Source organism: Cebus imitator, unplaced genomic scaffold (assembly GCF_001604975.1).
Source record: "Cebus imitator isolate Cc_AM_T3 unplaced genomic scaffold, Cebus_imitator-1.0 Scaffold0, whole genome shotgun sequence".
Classification (NCBI taxonomy): Eukaryota; Metazoa; Chordata; class Mammalia; order Primates; family Cebidae; genus Cebus; species Cebus imitator.
In genome coordinates, this window is record NW_016107315.1 from 1,953,237 (window position 1) to 1,973,876 (window position 20,640).

The window sequence follows — 20,640 nt, forward strand, 5'->3', positions numbered from 1 at the left end:
AACCAGTAGCTCTGTGTTGCTGGCACCATTTGGCTGTGGCAGGGCTCAGCGTGGGAGGCCTTGCCTGTGAACTGTTCTAGAAGGCAAGCTGCAGGGCTGCACAGCACTCCATTTTCCATTGTGAGTGCTGGGGGGACCGTGGTTAGCAGACGACACTGACCCAGTCTTCAGGGTGAGCACAGGAAGATGAATGAGAAAACCCTTCAATTCTGTGTATGCTGGGCTCTCCAGGGATGAGAAACTCAAGGGAGGGCACAAAGGAGGCCTCAATACAGGCTAGTAAGGGTGGGTAGCAAAATAGTAAATAGAGCTGAAGCTGGGGCCTGATGCCAGGTAGGCCACATACTTCATCATCACATCTCAGCAACCCCAGCCCAAAAAGTCTTCCCTCCTTTCCAGTCTTCCCAGCCAAAGTCCCTGGACTAGCTGATTGGACCAACCGGAGTCAGATGCTCATCCCTGACTCATCACAGTGGCCTGGAAGATGCCATATGTTGACTGGTTGGTAGCAGCAGGCAGATACTAGTACCATTAAGGCAAGGCTGCTGGATATAGACACAGAAGGTCATTAGGACATGGGAAATTCTCAGACTCATCAGGCTCTGGCCCCTTTCAACCCTCTGGGCCTTTGCACATGCAGTGCCCTCTTCTCAGAAAGCTTCTGGCTAGGACTAGTGGCTCACACCTGTAATCCTAGCACTTTGGGAGGTCATAGGCAGGAGGATCGCTTGATTGCTCCAGACCAGCCTGGGCCACGTAGGGAGACCCTCTTTTTTAATAATAAATTTTTTTTTAAAAAGAAAACTTTTCGGCCGGGCGGGTGGCTCACGCCTGTAATCCCAGCACTTTGGGAGGCCGAGGCGGGCAGATCACCTGAGGTCGGGAGGTCCAGACCAGCCTGACCAACATGGAGAAACTCGGTCTCTACTAAAAATACAAAATTAGCTGGGCGTCGTGGCACATGCCTGTAATCCCAGTTACTCCGGAGGCTGAGGCAGGAGAATAGCTTGAACCCAGGAGGCGGAGACTGCGGTGAGCTGAGATTGCGCCATTGCACTCCAGCCTGGGCAACAAGAGCAAAACTCTGTCGCAAAAAGAAAAAAAAGAAAACTTTTCCCTCCACTCTGCTGGGCTGTTCCATTCTTCCCTCTAGGTTTCCAAACTTTGCCTTCTCCTGGCAGCCCCTCAAATTCTCTCGACGGGCTCTCACCACCATACATTCCATCTAGTGGGTGCCTGCTAGAAGGCGGGTCTGGGCTCCCACCGTGAGGACAAAGCCTAGCGGCCATGACTACCCCGAGGCGCCAAGGGCCTCAGGGGAGGCGCTCAAGAAACGGACCCTTGGGAAGCATGGCACACGCACGCGCGCACACCCATCCACAAGCAGACCCCTTCCTGGGTGCAAACCCGGGTACGCTGGGATCCCCTCCTATTCGGAAACCCACCTGGCTTGGGGCGCAAAGATCGGGCGCGCGCGCGCAATCTGCCCCACCCACAGACCACCGTGATCAGGGCGCACCGACACACACGCGCGTCCTCCCACGCACGCTCGGTCACACGCAGGCCCGTCTCCTGCCTCAGAGGAACGCGCTAGTGTGCGCACGGCGGATCAACCAGCCTTACACCCGGACGGAGGCGCACGCTGCGCGCACGCGCGGCCCCGAGTCCCCGCCTCCAGGCCGCGCCTGTCGGGGGCGGGGCGCCGCTGGGGGCGGGTCCTGCGGCACCGCCCGGGAAGCTGCGCGAGGCTCCACAGCCTCCGCCACATCCTTCTCCTCTGCTGGTCCAAGCGAGCGGAGCCGGGCCAGGGCCAAGCTGAGGGCGCGGACGGCTCGGACTGAGCGAAGCGCCGAGCCATGGCGCACCAGACGGGCATCCACGGTGAGGGCCGATGGCAGGCGGGCGGGTGGGCAGGGGGCCTGGGTCTCGGCTGTCGGAAGCGCCCCCTCCCCGGCTCTCGGCCCCTCCCTCCACCCCGCACCAGCCAGGAGAAGCTTCCTGTTCTCTTTTGCAGCCGCGGGTCGCCTGGGGTGGGCACATTGTCGGGGAGTACGGACGTGCTGTGCATAGCTGGGAGTGGGTGTACATGTACCTACACAGCTGGGGTGGAAGTTTCTGTGCCTATCTGCGGGTGAATGTGGCTGTGTGTGCCCATCTGTATATTTTTGCTCCTTTCCAGGAGTGGGTGTACACGCATGTGCACACGTCTCCTGTGTACAGTCCTGCGTGTGCACCTCTGGATGTGACTTGCTTGTGCACATCTAGGGTCACTCATGCACTGGCACTAGTGACCGTTTGAATGCACACTGTAGGTCCCATAGGACCCTCTTTAGACATCAGTGTTTCATGCGGTGTGCACATGTGTGTGGGCGTGTGTGCGCACAGTTGGAGCCCAGCTCAGTGTGCATTTGTTGCCAAGGATGCATGTACTGGATGTGTCTGTATGACTTGAATGGGCTTGTGTATGTGTGTAAGGAGGGGGCCCTGACCTCTGCTCCTCCCAGTACACTCACACTCTCCCCAGGCTAGGGAAAACCAGGGACAGAGCCTTCTAAGTGGCATGGAGAAAGTTGCCTATCTGACCTTGACCTCTGACCTCCGTCCCATGTTCCACTGTGACCTTCTGAGTCTGCTTCAGTCTGGTTGGAAGATCCCAGCTCCAGGCTGCAGACAAGGAAGAGGTCCAGATATGGGGTTTATAGGGGACAGTCCTGGCCCTAAATAATCCAGGCAGGCTCCCACCCACCCCCCACCCCTAGGAAGCTTCACCATCCCCTAGCATAAGACCCCTCCTCCCCCAGGGGTCCCAGTTTCCTTCTTGGACAGGCTGTGAGAGAAGCAATGGCCAGGAGCCAGGTGCCCTGACTCTACCTGGGCCTCAGTGTCCTCATCTGTCACTGGCCTGGGAGGGCTGCCTGGCCTGTGGGGAAGGCCCAGGCTGTTTGCCCAGACAGCCTGGCAGGTTTGGCCATCAGCCACCCCTCCCACCACACTAGGATCCCCTGCCTGGGGCTGCCACCATCGACCTGCCTGACCGCCTGAATCCTGGTGCGGTTGTGGCCACTTGGTGGCTGGACTGCCCTGAGATTTCCCTGGCTAGCGAAGGCAGGGGCCTGGGTCAGGGCCAGGCCTCCCAGATGGGCCAGCCTTTCTCCAGGAGGAGCTGGCAGGCGGGCTTCGTGACTCAGCCCCACAGGAGGGAACTGCCTCCTGCCCGGCTTCTTCCTTCCCCTTTGTCTGGTCATAGCTGTTGCCTCCTGTCCTCTAACCCCAGTGGAGGAGATCCCAGGAAGTTAGCCACCCACACCCCCTCCCTGCTGCCTCACTCCCTTATTTCCCACAGGGAGACAGGCCCACCAAGGGGATCATTGGGGACTGGGCTGCCCCCAGCCCTCCTTCCGCCTGTGAGCTGCCCAGTCCTTCTCATTTCTGGGCAGGGGAGTTGGCAGGAGAGATCACAGTGGAGGACCAAGTGCCAACCCTGTCCTGACCATAGGTGTGGATCTGCTGACCTCAGAGCAGGGCAGAGAAGAGACCTGTAACCTGAGGCTCACTGGAGTAGAAGGCTCACTGGAGTAGAAGGAAGGGTGTTTATGAATCATTGATAATAGGGGCTCAGGTGTCCCAGGCCTGGCCTCTGGATTATTGATGGCGGCTGGGCAGGTGTAGGGGCTGGGGTGGGCAGGGATGTGCCTTCCTCTGCTGGGGTGTCAGTTTGCCCTGGTAATACTAGAAGGGTTCTGTTGGCCTGTCCCTTGGGGGAGCTTCTTGGCCTCTCTTCTGGGAGAGTCTGGGCAGGTAGAAGGGGCAGCTCAGCAGTCATGCTTGCTGTTATTATCATAATAAAAGACGAATTGTCATTAATAGAGGCCACCATCATCAAGCCTTTTCTCCCATTTATCCCTCACCACAGCCCTGCAAAGTTTGGGGCTATTATGTCTTGTTTTTTTGTGTTTGAGAGGGAGTCTTGTTCTATCTCCCAGGCTGGAGTGCAGTGGCACTGCACTTGGCTCACTGCAACTTCTGCCTCCTGGTTCAAGCGATTCTCCTGCCTCAGCCTCCCGAGTAGCTGGGACTACAGGTGCTTGCCACCACCAGCTAATTTTTGCATTTTTAGTAGAGACGGCGTTTCACCACATTGACCAGGATGGTCTCAATCTCCTGACCTTGTGATTCACCTGCCTCGGCCTCCCACAGTGCCGGGATTACAGGCAGGAAGCACCACGCCCGGCCATTATCTCAGTTTTATAGACTGAGGTTCAGAGATGTCAGGGGTCACACAGCTGAGGGAAAGGTGGAGCCCCAGAGGCCAGGCTTGGGGCCTCAGGGACCTGCTTGGGATCTGCCTATGGAAAGTTATGTCCTGGCCCAGTGGGATGGTGTCCACCTGCTGCACTTCCATGACATGCTTCTCTGAGAAGAGTCTGCTGAGCTCAGTTGGGCCCCAGCCCACTCAGTGGCCTTGGAGGGTGGTGTATGGCCTGAGGTCTCAGATTCATGGTCACTCTGCAAAGGGGGGCACCTGAGGACATGACCAGAGTTTGTTTTCCTAAAGGCCCCCTCACCCCGCCCCTGAGTTGCCCAGTCCTGGCCCTATAAATATTCTCTGACCTCAGGCCTCCAGCTGTGTTCCTGACGGAATTCCCCTGACCCCTGGGCAGTCTCAAGGTCATGCTGGCCTAGCCCTGCTCATACAGGGACCCAAGCAGGGTCCTTCCCCACGTGGACTGTGGTTTCCCCATCCACTAGGAGATCCACCACTTATGGCTTGGCGCTCTCACCATGGTCCTCACCTCTTGCCCTGGGGTCCTTAGTCACTCACTGGCTCTCACCTTTCAGCTCTACAGCCCAAGGACCAAGATGGAGTCTCTTAGGGAGTTTCAGGGGGCCACTTTTCCTCCTGGAAGCTGTCCCTACTGCCTGAGGGTTAAGGGTGTGTTGTGCCTGGGCTGGTTGTGGCTCCTGGGGCCTCAGGGTTAGACAGCCTGGCTGGAGGGCTGGCGCTGCGCACACAGGTGTCATTGTGTCCATGTGCTTCCGTGTACACTTTGATACATCCTCTTGCCTGCACACACGTCTCAGCCAAGCTCTGCACTTGCCTGCCTGCGTGCGTGTTAGCAAGCTGGGGACTGTATGTCTATGTGCGTTTGCGTATCTAAACGTGGGTATCCATTTGCGTTTGAGCAACTGAGCATTTGTTCATATATGAGGGCGTTTGCATTTCTTTTTTTGTTTGTTTTTCTGAGACGGAGTCTTGCTGTGTTGCCCAGGCTGGAGTGCAGTGGTGCAATCTCGGCTCATTGCAACCTCCGCCTCCTGGATTCAAGCAGTTCTCCTGCCTCAGCCTCCCAAGTAGCTGGAATTACAGGTGTGTGCCACCACACCTGGCTAATTTTTTATATTTTTAGTAGAGATGGGGTTTCACCATGTTGGCCAGACTGGTCTCAAACTCTTGACATCAGGGGATCCACCTGCCTTGGCCTCCCAAAGTGCTAGGATTACAGGCGTGAGCCAACATGTTTGGCTGGTGTTTGCATTTCTGCTTCTCTGTCACACATCTGTGTTATGTGTTACATTTGCACATGCTGGATCGAGCTGTGTGTGTGTGTGTGTGTGTGCATAGTGGTCATGGCACAGTAGGGGAATTTGTCTGTATGTTCCTTTGTGTAGATGACTGTGCTGAGTGTGTCCCAGGCCAGCTCAGAGCTCGGCCGTCCTGGAGGCAGGGGCCAGATGGAGGCTATTCACTGTGGCTGGCCTGGCTTATGCCAGAGCTTGCCCCATCTTCGGGTGGGCTGTCCCCTCCCTGCCCACCCCGCCCTATCACCAGACCTATCCCAGCCGGCTGGCCACTCGCCTGCCACCTCTGCTGGCTAAATTTGGGAGCTTGTGTTCAGTGGCTGTCTCAGGTTCCCAGTCACATGGGGGGCTGTATTTAACCCGGTTCCCAGCTCAGCCACCAGACCCTGCAGGACAGAGCAGGCCCCATATTCTCTGTCCACTCTGTCCACTCATCCCCCACCATGTTTCTTATTCTTATAGCCACAGAAGAGCTGAAGGAATTCTTTGCCAAGGCACGGGCTGGCTCTGTGCGGCTCATCAAGGTTGTCATTGAGGACGGTGAGTGCCCCCCATAGGCCAGGGCATAGGCTGGGGGCTGAACTCAGCTGCCTCTACGGGTGGGGGATGGTGGATATTGGCCCCTGGCCTGCCAGGGACCTCAATTTCCCCCTCTGGAAACAGGTGTTAGGCCATCCTGACAAAGGAGAGCCTCATAGGGGGACATCAGAGGTAGGTGTGATTGTTACCCCTGTTATGCAGAGCAGGAAGCTGAAGCTGGGGTCAGCAAACAGAGCCCTGTCCTGGGATCCTGCCACCTCCCAGAGACTGCGTGGGTATTCAGAAGGGCCTGATCAGGATGCTGAGCTGGGCTGGGCAGACAGGCAGGGGATAAGTGAATCCAGGCACTGCTCTATGTGGCTGGCGCCACCGGCCCCTACCTGTTTGTGGCCTGGCTTGGCTCAGCTGCTGGTTGTGGGGAGATCTAAGAAGATCCTGCACCCTTCTCTCAGAAGTGCCCCCATGATGGGGTGAAGGGACAAGTATCTGGTTCATCTGAGAGCAGGATGGGAGGGTTCTAGGCTTGGCTGGGCCTTGGCCTGGCCCCTGAGGACCTGAGAGTTGTATAGGGGCCAGTGTTGAGGGTGCTGGGACTTGAGCTGAGGCCTGAAGTGGGGAGGGTTTGGGGAGGCAGAGGATTAAACTGAGGCGGATTAGGAGGTCAGAGGTAGAGGACAGAGGACTTTTTCCCCTTTCCTCCATGCCAAGGGACTGTTCCTTTGGGTGAGGGGTACAGACTTTGGGACTGGGGTGGGTCAGGCCCCCCAGAAGTCCTCCCAGCTCTTCTCAGAGCCATTCAGCAGTGGGTGCTTTGGATGGCTGCCCAAATGGGCCTGGTGCTCAGCTGACTTTTCGTACACTGAGCTGGCTCAAAGCAGGGTCTGCCATTCCAAGTTTTAGGGCCTCAGCTGTGCTTTGCCCAGGGTCTCAAAAGGCTGCCCTCAGAGACTGGGCAGGGGTCACTGTAGAAGGATGTGAGTGACGGCCACCTCATCATGTGGGCAGACCACAGCCACCCCACCCTTAAAGAGGCAGTTGCGCTCATTGACCCCAGTCTTCGGCCCTCCCTGTCGCCTCCCAGACAAGATGTCCCTGCAGATTTGAAGCAGGAGGAATCTCTGGCTTGACTTTTATCTCAGTTCTGTATGACAGTGGTTGGGATACCTAGGAGTGCCCAGGAGGGTCCAGGCCTTCAGTGGGCAGCCACTGTCTGTCTCCAACTGAGGTGGCCTCAATGTGGCCAGAGGGCCTGGTTTTTCTAGAGAAGCTGAGAATTCTACTTCTTATGTAAAATTTCCCAGTTTGAAAATGTTAGCAAAAAAAAAAAAAAAAAGAACAACAAAAAAAGAAAATGTTAGCAACAAATTTAGCAACAAATTAAGCAACAAATGTTGCCAGTGCTGTGGGCACCGACACAGATCATGCAGGCCATGACTACTCAAAGTCACCGTGACTGTGATCCCATAGAGGGCCTGGCCTGTTGGGGTGTCTCAGCACTGGGGCCCCTGCCCCCATCAGGAGGGCCTGGTGGGCTAGTGCCAGGACCCCCAGCCAGCTGATCGCCCCTTTGCCTCAGCTCTTGCTCCAGCCTGGACCTGTGGACACCCAGGCTGGTATCTGGTACTCAGGTGAGATCCCAGCCCGCAAATGCAGCTGGATGCTCCATTCAGCCAAGGAGCTGGCAGGCCTGTCCTGTCAGGCTTAGGCACTTTGATGGTGGCTGCTGTGGATCTGTGATGTTTTCGAGGGGACTGCAGCTGGCAGGTGGCCACAGGATGTCCGTTTGTGCAGGGTCTGGTAGGAGCCCTTGCTCCTCCTTCCCAGAGGCTTTTGTCCCTGCAGGTCCCTGTGGCCTGGGGCTGTGACCTGCCCCTCAGCATATTTGTCCTGAGGGGGGTCTGCTGCAGTTCTGCTGGAGCCCCAGGGGAGAGGGGAGCAGGAATCGGTTTCATGGGGACTGGGCTGAGCAGCTGTGCAGTGGGGGTGGGGTTCAAGGGAGTCCATGAGGGGCTGATGGCTGCGTGTCTTTGTGTGGCTGTTTGTGTTGCTGATTTGTGTGTGGGTGTGTGCAGGTGTACATGCCATGGGGATGTGCAGGGGGGCAGCCCCCATCTGGCAGCTTTGTGCTCTCCCTTGCTCACTCATTCAGCCACACACCCTCCCATTTCTGGAATCTGGGGGCTCCAGGGAAGGTGAAGGGTAGCTGGTGACTCTGAGCCAGTTGGGCTGGAGGTCTGCAGCGGGAGGCTTGGTGGGAGCTGGGAGCTGGCTGCTCACCCGGCCTCTGCCCCCAGAGCAGCTCGTGCTGGGTGCCTCGCAGGAACCGGTGGGCCACTGGGACCAGGACTATGACAGGGCTGTGCTGCCACTGCTGGACGCCCAGCAGCCCTGCTACCTGCTCTACCGCCTCGACTCCCAGAATGCTCAGGGCTTTGAATGGCTCTTCCTCGCGTGGTCACCTGATAACTCCCCCGTGAGTCCTGGGCCAGCGGGCAGTGAGGAGGGGAGCTGGGGCTGAGCCGGACAGCAGGGCCTTGCACTGGGGGATCTGGGAGAGGACACAGGCCTGCCCCTGGAGGGCGGGTGAGGAGTCATCAGGCCCTACCCCAGGGAGTCTGAGAGAGGGACAAGGCCCTGTGCCCGCAGCCTGGGTACCTCACGCCCTTGGGGCATCAGCCTGGCTGGCTCCTGGAGGCTGTGGTTGGCCTGGGCAAGGGCTCCCCCTGCTGGTGGGAGCCTCCTGCTGCACCCTCGCCCTGGCCTGGCTCTCTGCTGGGTATGTGGGTGCAATGAGCCTACCAGCTCCCTCCAGAGGTGCCTGCCTGTTCTTGGAGAGACCGCCCTGCCCAGAGGCCTCTCACAGTTGGCCCTTGCCCTTCAGGTGCGGCTGAAGATGCTGTATGCGGCCACACGGGCCACAGTGAAAAAGGAGTTTGGAGGTGGCCACATCAAGGATGAGCTCTTTGGGACCGTGAAGGTAACTCTAAGTCAGGACTTACTGGGACATAGTCCCGGGCCCATGGAGACGGGTCATTGTGCAGGGTCAGAGAGCAAGCCAGTGCCAGCCTTAGGAGGAAGATGGGGGCGCTCTTCCAAGAACTGCAAGCTGGTGTGCTTGGTGGGCTTCCTGTAGCCGCCCCCTGCAGGTACCCATTTATGGCTCAGCAATCACCCCCATCCCCCCCAGGACGACCTCTCTTTTGCTGGGTACCAGAAACACCTGTCATCCTGTGCAGCACCTGCCCCGCTGACCTCGGCCGAGAGAGAGCTTCAGCAGATCCGCATCAACGAGGTGGGTGGGGAGCAGAGGTCCCAGCCTTGAGCCCTCAGGGTCACATCAGGCCCACTGGCAGCCTGTGCTGCCTGGGAGCCACAACGTGCTTTGAGCTGGTGAGGGGCTCCCTCACCATTCCCTTGCTCGCAGGTGAAGACGGAGATCAGCGTGGAAAGCAAGCACCAGACCCTGCAGGGCCTCGCCTTCCCCCTGCAGCCCCAGGCCCAGCGGGCACTCCAGCAGCTCAAGCAGAAGACGGTCAACTACATCCAGCTGGTGGGTTCCTGCTCCCTACCCTGGCACATGCTGCTGCCACCTCTACTCCTGCTCATGCACATGCGCAGATGTGCACGGAATCCCTGCCCCACCAGCCTGCCCCCGTCCCCTTCAGCTTGTCCATGTGCTTGAGGGAACACACAGTCCACCTCACCCCTCCCTGATCCCTACCTATTCCATCCCGGCTGTAGCCACTGTGTGCACATAGATGTGCTCTGGTCCCTTGTCCCCCAGGCCCTGCCCATACGCAGGTATACTTGTGAGCACACTGCCCCATTCTGCCTTCCACACATACCCCTGGGGTCACACTGACCCCTCAGCCCCAAGCCCCTTCCTGTCCCAGATTCCCTCTGCAGTCTCCTTGAGCAGCCTGTTTCCCTAGGCAGGGTCCTTCTGTGCTGGCCATTCTGGCTGCCCCTTTGAAGCAAAATGGCTCCTCCCTTCCAAGGAGCTTCTCCCAGAGGCCTGGCCTCAAGGACGGGCTGGCCCAGTGGCAGTGTCTCCCGGAGGTCGAGACCCTCCACACTGTCTTGTCCCATGCCGTTTCTACCCTTGGTGGGAGTTCCTTCTCAGCACAGCCTTCAAAGGGGCAGAGTTGTGGCTGGACCCAGGACTGTCCTCTTCAGAGGGGATCCACATAGAGGGATGGCCATTGCAGGGGAGTCTTGGGAGAGGGAGGTCACGTCAGGCTCCTGCCCACCAGCTAACCCTATTTGAGGCTTCTTAGGGAGAGGGGCCTGGGCCCACCCCAACCTGGTGCTCTTCCATCTCCCCTTGGCCCCGGCAGAAGCTGGACCTGGAGCGGGAGACCATTGGGCTGGTGCACACAGAGCCCACGGATGTGGCCCAGCTGCCCTCCCGGGTGCCCCGAGATGCTGCCCGCTACCACTTCTTCCTCTACAAGCACACCCATGAGGGTGACCCCCTCGAGTCTGTGGGTGAGTGGCCATGGCAGGGCTGCCAAGCCTGTGGCTGGGTGGGCAGGGCAGGGCTGGTCTGCGGTGGGGCGGGCCTGCCCTGGGTGTGAAGGTCAACAGGTTTCCCAGGCCTCCCAGGCTCACCTCCTGTCCTTCGCAGTGTTCATCTACTCCATGCCGGGGTACAAGTGCAGCATCAAGGAGCGCATGCTCTACTCCAGCTGCAAGAGCCGCCTCCTCGACTCCGTGGAGCAGGACTTCCATCTGGAGATCGCCAAGAAAGTAGGTGTCCTCCCCAGGGCCTTGTCTCCCTGGGCCCTGTCACCCCAATCTCCATACCAGGCATTGGGGTCCTGAGATGATGGCAGAGCAGGAATCATTGATGCCATGTTGATCACAGGGAACCTGAGCCCCAAGGAGTGACATGCATTGCCCAAGACTGCCCAGCTGATTGCTGGCTCAGAAACGTCCAAGTCCTGGCCACTATGTCATGTCCTTTCCCTGGACCTGGAGACAGGGAGGAAGTGACCCCAGCGAGCAGAGTCCGAGGCATGCAGGGTAGCAGGCCCTAAGCTGTTGTGTTCCTGAGGGTGGCATTCCAGGTGGGGTTTCAAGGGGAGACCTCAGGAGACCCCAGGGCTAGGATGTGAGATCAGGGGGTGCCCCAGGAGTGGGGGCTACCGGGGTGGTATGTGTCAGAGCCCCTACCATCGGGGTGACCACGGCCTTGCCCCATGCAGATTGAGATTGGCGATGGGGCAGAGCTGACGGCAGAGTTCCTCTACGACGAGGTGCACCCCAAGCAACATGCCTTCAAGCAGGCCTTTGCCAAGCCCAAGGGCCCAGGGGGCAAACGGGGCCACAAGCGCCTCATCCGCGGCCCCGGGGAGAACGGGGATGACAGCTAGGGGGCCGGAGCTGGGCCGGCCACCGCGTGTGGACTGTGGGGCTGCCTGCCTTCTGCTCCCTGCCACCATCCTCCTTCCTGGGCCCCAGGAAAGTGCTTCCAGGAGGGCAGGAGGACTGGCAGTTGAACACCCTTGCAGTGTCCGAGGGCCACTGGGCTGGTGTTTTGTGACCCTTCCCTGTTGCTGTCCCTGCGTCTCATCTGTGTGCCCAGGGTGTCCGGGAACTCTGCCTGGCTGGCTCAAGGGGGCTGGATCAGGGGCCTGTCATGAACCCGGCCTCCCGGGGAGCTGAGACTAGGGTCCCAGCACAGCCCAGAAGCCTTTGGCCACAAGAGGCGGGGTCAGTCAGGGCTGGGCAGGGGTCACTGCAGTTTGGTATGGTTGAATGCTGTATTTTCTAAAGAATAAAATATTTTTAAATCAAGACTTGCTTTTGGCCCTGAGACCGCCTCTGGCCCTGGGAGTTGGGCAGCCCTGTGCATATAACTGTCCTCTCCCAACAGGAGAGAGGGGACTGCCGGCCTTCAAGGTGGAGCCCTGGCGCTCTGCCTCCAGCTATATGGGAGAGGCTGTGTCTGTGGGGGGAGGGGCGCAGCCTTGCTCCAGTCTCCCGGTCAGCAGGAGCCTGCCTGAGAGGCAGGCGCGCCTCCATCGTGACATGGGGGACCTGGGTATGTTCATTTGCTGTGGCTGCCGTAATAAATTACCACCAACTTAGTGGCTTAGAAGAAACCCAAGTGTATCCTCTTACAGTTCTGGAAGCTGGAAGACTGAGATGGGTCTCACTTCCAAAGTGGAGGTGTTGGCAGGGCAGGCTCTGTCTGGGCCCTGCGGGAGAACCTGTCTCCTGGCCTTTTCTGGTTTTCAGAAGCTGTCTGGCTTCCTTGGCTTGGGGCCGCTTCGTCCACCTTCAAAGCCAGAGGTGACATCTCTGATTCTGCTTCCCTCAGCCTCCGGGCTCCCATGGCCTTTTGGAGTTGAATCTCCCTCCGTCTCCATTTCATAAGGGACTTTGTGATTGCATTCACCCTCCCTACCCCCACTACCTTCCCACCTCAAGGTGGGTAACTTAATCACATCTTTGAGGTCCTTTTGGCCACACTCCATGTTGGGTGTTAGGGTCATGTGTTGGCAGGTTTGGGGAATTAGGGCAAGGATCTCTGAGAGGGGCTTTATGCAGCCTCCTGCATGGGATAAGGGCCCCTCCCTGAAGGTCCCAGCCTCCCTGGGCTGAGGCCAGGACAGCTGTTTCTGTGGACATTGGTATCGGTGTCTCCAGGCTGAGTGTGTCCATGTGCATGGGTCTGTACATGTGTGTGCAGACCCCGCTGTCAGCCTACTGGCCTCTCTGGTTTTCTGCCTCCAAGGGAGGCAGGACCACTGCTGGGTATGGGAATCTGGGTCCCTGGTCCGAGGGACTCTGGGAGAGTCTTGGGCTTGGGGTTCCACAGGAGCCAAAACTTTGGTGTGTGCCTGCAGGGCAGGACAGTCAGAAAGGTGGATGGAGGGAATGAATGCAGGCGCCTCCCACCCCAGGCAGGCAGGGGCGGACACGTGGGGCGATGCCTGCAGCCCAGCTGCTGAGTGGGCACTGCCCTCCCTCCTGGCTCAGGGCAGCGTTCTATCCCTGGCACCTTTCTGAGCCCTTGCTCAAGCCCCTAGAATTGTAGAGAGGATAGCCCAAACCCTAGCTAGGACCCAGAAGAGGGCTGTCCTTGCCCAGCCTAAACACTGGCTCCCAGGTGGGCAGGAAGACGATACCATCACCCCTGCCTTGGAGACTGCCTGTCATGACCCAGCCAGAGTGGGCCTGGGGGGAGCGGGCTGGCAGGTGTACAGCCTGCCTCTTCCCAGCAGCAACCCCATTTGTTCATTCATTCAGCCTTCACTCAGAAACACCCTCTCCTCTCTGCCTGCCCAGAGCTGATTGCCGGGTACTCAAAATTCAGCAGATATCAAGCACCTACTATGTGTTGGGCACTATACTGGGTCCTGGGGATGCAGACAAAAGATCACTTCCCTCAAGAGGCTGACATTCCAGCAGGGGAATAAGACAATATACAATGAACTATGAAAGATCAATGATCCGGTGTGCTAACAGAAAATGTTAGGTCAAGAGAAACACAGCGGCCGGGCGCGGTGGCTCAAGCCTGTAATCCCAGCACTGTGGGAGGCCGAGACGGGTGGATCACAAGGTCAAGAGATCGAGACCATCCTGGTCAACATGGTGAAACCCCGTCTCTACTAGAGATACAAAAAATTAGCTGGGCATGGTGGCGCATGCCTGTAATCCCAGCGACTCAGGAGGCTGGGGCAGGAGAATTGCCTGAACCCGGGAGGCGGAGGTTGCGGTGAGCCGAGATCGCGCCATTGCACTCCAGCCTGGGGAACAAGAGAGCGAAACTCTGTCTCAAAAAAAAAAAAAAAAAAAAAAGAGAAACACAGCGGGCAAAGGAGCTCAGGCTGCTAGACCTGGAGTGGGAGGTTTGTAAGAAGACTGGGTGGTCCTGTTGAGAGGGTGACATGGAAGCAGAGACACAGTGGAGGTGAAGAAGGGGCCGTGTGAGACTCGGGAGAGCTTCCAGGCAGAGGGAGCAGCACATCCCAAGGCCCCGAGGCAGGAGAGTGCCGGGGGCTACTCAGTCAACTGCAAGCAGGCTAGTGTGCCTAAGAGGCAGGTGTGCCAGCAGAGGCAGGTCCCACAGGGCCTTGTTGGCCATCTATGGACTGTGGCCTTGACTCCTGAGGCAGCCAGGGAGGGGTCTGAGCAGAGGAGGGACCCAGTGTGACCTATGTTTGAACAGGTCCCTCCAGGGGTTGAATATGACCAGCTGTGGGTGGAGAGTAGGGCAGGACAGCCAGAAAGGCAGTGGCACCCGCGTGGGTCTGGGAGAGAGGATGGGGTCTGGTCGACATGGGGGGTGGCGGGCTGTGGGCACATCCTTCAGCATGGTGGAGCCAGCAGGACTTGCTGAGGGGCCTGGGGTCACCCAAGGCTTTGGGTCCAAGGAATCTGAGTTCTGTCACCTAGGTCAGAAGGACTGTGAGAAGCACTGCTGGGGAGGACCAGCTGGGAGCCCCGCTGGGCCAGTGCACACCTGGCCTCTAGGAGCCCCGTCTGGAGTGACGTGGTGTGTGCTCTGATGGGACCGCAGGGGCTCTGGGAATGCAGAGGAGGAGGTCTTGTTTCCGGAAGAGGTTGCAAGGCTGTGGTGAAGGCAGGTGCACCCCAGCCTCCTGCTTAACCTACACCCCAGCCCTCTGAGCACGAGGCTCTGCAGAACTCAAAATGGTGCCCATGAGGGCAGGAAAGGACAAGTCGGGAGCCACTGTCCTGAGGGCACCAGCTGTGGTGCAGGAGCCAAGGCCTGAGGGTGAAAGAGTCCTCTGAGAATGGGGAGGGCCCAGCACAGGTGTACCCGCTACTGCTGCTACCCGAACTCCCATCTCTCCTTGCTTTCCGCCTGGGCTCGGGCCTTAGCTTCACCCTGGGCTTGGTGGAGGACAGGTGCGCAGCCCTCATGGGATGTAGGCTGTCTGAGGGGGGAGTGGAAAGAGGAAGGGGTGAAGGGGCTGTCTGCCATTTGACTATGCAAATGGCCTTTGACTCATGGGACCCTGTCCTCACTGTGGGCAGGGTGGAGTGGAGGGGGAGCTACTTGGCTGGGGTAAAAGTCTCACTTCCTCTATTCTCTGAGCCACTGCTGCCCCTGTGGGAAGGGACCTTGAATGTGAAGCATCCTTCCCTGCAGCTGCTGTCCAGTCTGCCCGCCACCCTCTGGAGAAGACCCTGCTCCCCAGCATGGTAGGACAACAGCTCTTAGTCCCCTGGAGAAGGGACATGCTGGGGAGGTGTGGGGAGAGAGGTGGGCTTGGCAGCTGCAAGCAACTGTAACAGGGGTTGTCACCCACATGGCCCTGGGGACACTTACTGAACCCCAAACACAGCAGAGCTGAAGCCCTCTTCTTCTTTTCTCTTTTTTTGGGACAGAATTTTGCTCTTGTTGCCCAGGCTGGAGTGCAATGGCGCAATCTCAGCTCACCTCAACCTCTGCCTCCTGAGTTCATGTGATTCTCCTGCCTCAGCCTTCTGAGTAGCTGGGATTACAGGCATGTGCCACCATGTCCGGCTAATTTTGTTTTTTTTTTTTTTTTTTTTGAGACGGAGTCTCACACTGTTGCCTGGGCTGGAGTGCAATGGCACGATCTCGGCTCACTGCAATCTCCACCTCTGGGATTCAAGTGATTCTTCTGCCTCGGCCTCTCGAGTAGCTGGGATTATAGGCACCCACCATCATGCCTGGCTAATTTTTTGTATTTTTTAATAGAGACGGATTTTCACTATGTTGGCAGGCTAATCTCAAACTCCTGACCTCAGGTGATCTGCCTACCTCGGCCTCCCAAAGTTCTGGGATTACAAGCTTGAATCCGGGCACAGAATTACTGTGCCCGGTCACCAAAGCCCTCTTCTGAGCAGAGACCCAAACCCGCAGAGGGCACAAGGAGGCTGAGGCAGTGACGGAGCTCCGGCTGGAGCCTGGACTTGTGTCTCACTGGGCCTGCAGCTTAGAGCTGGGCTCTGCCTGGTGCTTTGCTGGCCACCCCTCCCTCCATCTGTTCTGACTCACAGGGCAAGGGCTCTCGGGCTGGGAAAGGCAGGTAGAGAGTAATGGAGCTGTGCAGTGCCCACCCTGGTCAGGGACCCTGGGATCCTGGACCATTGTGGGAGATTCATGCATGCCTGGGTTTTGGTCGAAGGGAAAGGAAAGGGTTGGGGGGAGGCTGGTGGAGGGCAGAGAGCGGATTTCACGGCAGCTGGAGGGGAGGGAGCCAGCTGCCACCTTACTCAAGAGCAGGAAGAGAAAGTCGGGAGAGTCCACGAGGGCTGTGGGCCACCTTGCCTGACCCTGCTGGACAGCCAGGGATTGGTTACAGTGAAAGCTCCAGACCATGAGTCTGGATTCCAGGTCTCAGTCCTGGATCTGAGGCCTAATTCTGAGTCCATGGCTGGATTTGAGACTGAGTTCAGGTTCCCCACAAGCCATGGAGGATGGGAAGGGGGCTTGGCAAACAGGAAAGAACTTCTGGAGGGAGGGCTTGGAGAGAGGGGCTGGAAGATGCTGGAAGATACCCATGAAGTGAAGTGGGTGGAGGTGGGGCTGGGGGCCAGCCACTCACACAGCCCTCCCACCCCCACAGGGATTCTGCCGCAGCGCCCTGCACCCGCTGTCTCTCCTGGTGCAGGCCATGGTGCTGGTCATGACCCTGGCCCTGGGTACCTTGCCTGCCTTCCTACCCTGTGAGCTCCAGCCCCATGGCCTGGTGAACTGCAACTGGCTGTTCCTGAAGTCGGTGCCCCACTTCTCCGTGGCAGCACCCCGGGGCAATGTCACCAGCCTTTCCTTGTCCTCCAACCGCATCCACCACCTCCATGATTCTGACTTTGCCCATCTGCCCAGCCTGCGGCGTCTCGACCTCAAGTGGAACTGCCCACCGGTCGGCCTCAGCCCCATGCACTTCCCCTGCCACATGACCATTGAGCCCAACACCTTCTTGGCTGTGCCCACCCTAGAGGAGCTAAACCTGAGCTACAATAGCATCACGGCTGTGCCTGCACTGCCCAAATCCCTCGTGTCCCTGACCCTCAGCCACACCAACATCCTGGTGCTAGATTCTGCCAGCCTGGCTGGCCTTCATGCCCTGCACTTCCTATTCATGGATGGCAATTGTTACTACAAGAACCCCTGCAGGCAGGCACTGGAAGTGGCCCCGGGTGCTCTCCTTGGCCTGGGCAACCTCACCCACCTGTCGCTTAAGTACAATAACCTCACCATGGTGCCCCGCAACCTGCCTTCCAGCCTGGAGTATCTGCTGTTGTCCTACAACCACATTATTAAACTGGCGCCTGGGGACCTGGCCAATCTGACCGCCCTGCGTGTGCTCGATGTGGGCGGAAATTGCCGGCGCTGCGACCACGCTCCCAACCCCTGCATGGAGTGCCCTCGTCACTTCCCCCAGCTACACCCCGATACCTTCAGCCACCTGAGCCGTCTTGAAGGCCTGGTGTTGAAGGACAGTTCTCTCTCCTGGCTGAATGCCAGTTGGTTCCATGGGCTGGGAAACCTCCGAGTGCTGGACCTGAGTGAGAACTTCCTCTACGAATGCATCACCAAAACCAAGGCCTTCCAGGGCCTGACACAGCTGCGCAAGCTCAACCTGTCCTTCAATTATCAAAAGAGGGTGTCCTTTGCCCACCTGTCTCTGGCCCCATCCTTCGGGAGCCTGTTCTCACTGGAGGAGCTGGACATGCACGGCATCTTCTTCCGCTCGCTCGATGAGACCACGCTCCGGCCACTGGCCCGCCTGTCCAGGCTCCAGACTCTGCATCTGCAGATGAACTTCATCAACCAAGCCCAGCTCGGCATCTTCGGGGCCTTCCCCGGCCTGCGCCATGTGGACCTGTCGGACAACCGCATCGGTGGAGCTTCAGAGCTGGTGGCCACCACGGGGGAGGCGGACGGTGGGGAAAAGGTCTGGCTGCAGCCCGGGGACCTTGCTCCAGCCCCAGTGGACACTCCCAGCTCTGAAGACTTCATGGCCAACTGCAACACCCTCAACTTCACCTTGGACCTGTCGCGGAACAACCTGGCGACCGTGCGACCGGAGATGTTTGCCCGGCTCTCGCACCTGCAGTGCCTGCGCCTGAGCCACAACTGCATCACGCAGGCGGTCAATGGCTCGCAGTTCCTGCCACTGACTGATCTGCGCGTGCTGGACTTGTCCCACAATAAGCTGGATCTGTACCACGAGCACTCATTCACGGAGCTACCGCGGCTGGAGGCCCTGGACCTCAGCTACAACAGCCAGCCCTTTGGCATGCAGGGTGTGGGTCACAACTTCAGCTTCGTGGCCCACCTGCGCACCCTGCGGTACCTCAGCCTGGCCCACAACAACATCCACAGCCGAGTGTCCCCGCAGCTCTGCAGCACCTCGCTGCGGGCCCTGGACTTCAGCGGCAATGCGCTGGGCCGGATGTGGGCCGAGGGAGACCTCTATCTGCACTTCTTCCAAGGCCTGAGCGGCTTGATCTGGCTGGACTTGTCCCAGAATAGCCTGCACACCCTCCTGCCCCGTACCCTGGGCAACCTCCCCAAGACCCTGCAGGTGCTGCGTCTCCGTGACAATAAGCTGGCCTTCTTTAAGTGGAGGAGCCTCGCCCTCCTGCGCAAATTGGAAGCCCTCGACCTGGCAGGAAACCAGCTGAAGGCCCTGACCAACGGCAGCCTGCCTGCCGTGACCCAGCTCCGGAAGCTGGACGTCAGCGGCAACAGCATCAGTTTCGTGGCCCCGGGCTTCTTTTCCAAGGCCAAGAAGCTTCGAGAGCTCAACCTCAGTGCCAACGCCCTCAAGACAGTGGACCCCTCCTGGTTTGGGCCCCTGGTGGGTGCCCTGAAAATACTAGATGTGAGCACCAACCCTCTGCACTGCGCCTGTGGGGCGGCCTTTGTGGACTTCTTGCTGGAGGTGCAGGCTGCAGTGCCTGGCCTGCCCAGCCAGGTGAGGTGTGGCAGTCCCACCCAGCTCCAGGGCCAAAGCATCTTCGCACAGGACCTGCGCCTCTGCCTGGATGAGGCCCTCTCCCGGGACTGCTTCAGCTTCTCGCTGCTGGCTGTGGCTCTGGGCCTGGGGGTGCCCCTGCTGCATCAACTCTGTGGCTGGGACCTCTGGTACTGCTTCTACCTGGGCCTGGCCTGGCTTCCCCGGTGGGGGCGGCGAGGTGGACGAGGTGAGGATGCCCTGCCCTATGATGCCTTCGTGGTCTTCGACAAGGCGCAGAGCGCCGTGGCAGACTGGGTGTACAATGAGCTTCGGAGGCAGCTGGAGGAGCGCCGTGGGCGCTGGGCACTCCGCCTGTGCCTGGAGGAGCGTGACTGGCTACCTGGCAAGACCCTCTTTGAGAACCTGTGGGCCTCGGTCTATGGCAGCCGAAAGATGCTATTTGTGCTGGCCCACACGGACCGGGTCAGTGGCCTCTTGCGCGCCAGCTTCTTGTTGGCCCAGCAGCGCCTGCTGGAGGACCGCAAGGACGTCGTGGTACTGGTGATCCTGAGCCCCGAAGGCCGCCGCTCCCGCTACGTGCGGCTGCGCCAGCGCCTCTGCCGCCAGAGTGTCCTCCTGTGGCCCCACCAGCCCAGCGGTCAGCGCAGCTTTTGGGCTCAGCTAGGCATAGCCCTGACCAGGGACAACCACCACTTCTATAACTGGAACTTCTGCCAGGGACCCACGACCGAATAACCCTGAGCCAGAGTCCCTCACGGCACTGCCTCCGTGCTCACCACACCTTGGCCTGCCTTGCTTCTCCTCTGCTTGCCTCCCTCACCCACACCTGGCACAGAGCAGGCACTCAATAAATGCTGCTGAAGGCCACATGGCTAACCCTGAGCTTACTGGAAGCATGGGTGGGAGGAGGGGAGGGAGAATTCTCCAGGCTTCCACAAAGCAGCTTAGGGAAAATTGCCGTAAAGACAGGACAGAGGTCTGCAGGGGTGGAAGCTATTAAGCTCAGTTCTCTGGGGAGTCTGATGATGGTCACTGGATGTAGTCTTGGATGCAGCCCCCCCAGAGAGCAGGGCCCCTTTAGCCCCTCCCAGAGTGTCCTGCCCTACCTTTCCCATGCAGAGCGGGGCAGCCCCTGCCGGACTTGGCCCAGCACCCCTTTGTTGTGTATGGGTCTCAGGTGTCTGTCTCCCTCACCCACTGGTCTGGAATACCTTGAAGGCAGAGAAGCTGCAGGCTTAGTTCACATCTGGTCCTCAGCAAAGTCTTGAGCGGTAGCAGCTCTGGGGACTATTCATTTCAAAGCAGAAGGGGAGAATGAATCGCAGTGAGGGGAGGGGTGATGATGCCCTCTAGTGGCCATGCCTGTGCCAAGCGGGGAAGGCTGGTTCCGGCCGGGCAGAGGAAGGCCTGTGGGTGCATCCCCGCAGCAGGGAGCTGGTAGCCAAAGAAGACTAGGGGAACCCACTCCTTTCTCTTTCCAGGTGCATGCTGAGTCTCTCTGTTCTGATATTAAAGAGACACCTAGGCAAGCCACTTGCTTCCTTCCTTCCTTCTTCACTCCCTCCCTCCCTTTTTTCTTTCTTTC

The 20,640-nt window shown here is 58.8% G+C and overlaps 1 protein-coding gene across 3 annotated transcripts; it reads left to right on the plus strand.

The window, feature by feature from the left end:
• Positions 1-1,609: 1,609 nt before the first annotated feature.
• On the plus strand, positions 1,610-19,922 carry LOC108315287 (twinfilin-2). 3 transcript variants are annotated; one of them, XM_017544713.2, is made up of 9 exons: positions 1,610-1,881; positions 6,043-6,120; positions 8,415-8,593; positions 9,002-9,097; positions 9,308-9,412; positions 9,545-9,670; positions 10,458-10,608; positions 10,748-10,869; positions 16,695-19,922. In XM_017544713.2, the coding sequence occupies exons 1-9, from the start codon at positions 1,857-1,859 to the stop codon at positions 19,788-19,790; spliced, it is 3,978 nt and encodes a 1,325-aa protein (XP_017400202.1). In that variant the 5' UTR covers positions 1,610-1,856; the 3' UTR covers positions 19,791-19,922. The 3 variants fall into 3 exon arrangements, with proteins under 3 accessions (XP_017400202.1, XP_017400115.1, XP_017400087.1); XM_017544626.1 differs by lacking the exon at positions 16,695-19,922 and adding an exon at positions 11,328-11,921; XM_017544598.2 differs by lacking the exons at positions 1,610-1,881; positions 6,043-6,120; positions 8,415-8,593; ... (3 more) ...; positions 10,458-10,608; positions 10,748-10,869 and adding an exon at positions 13,913-15,300.
• The last annotated feature ends 718 nt before the right edge of the window (positions 19,923-20,640 follow it).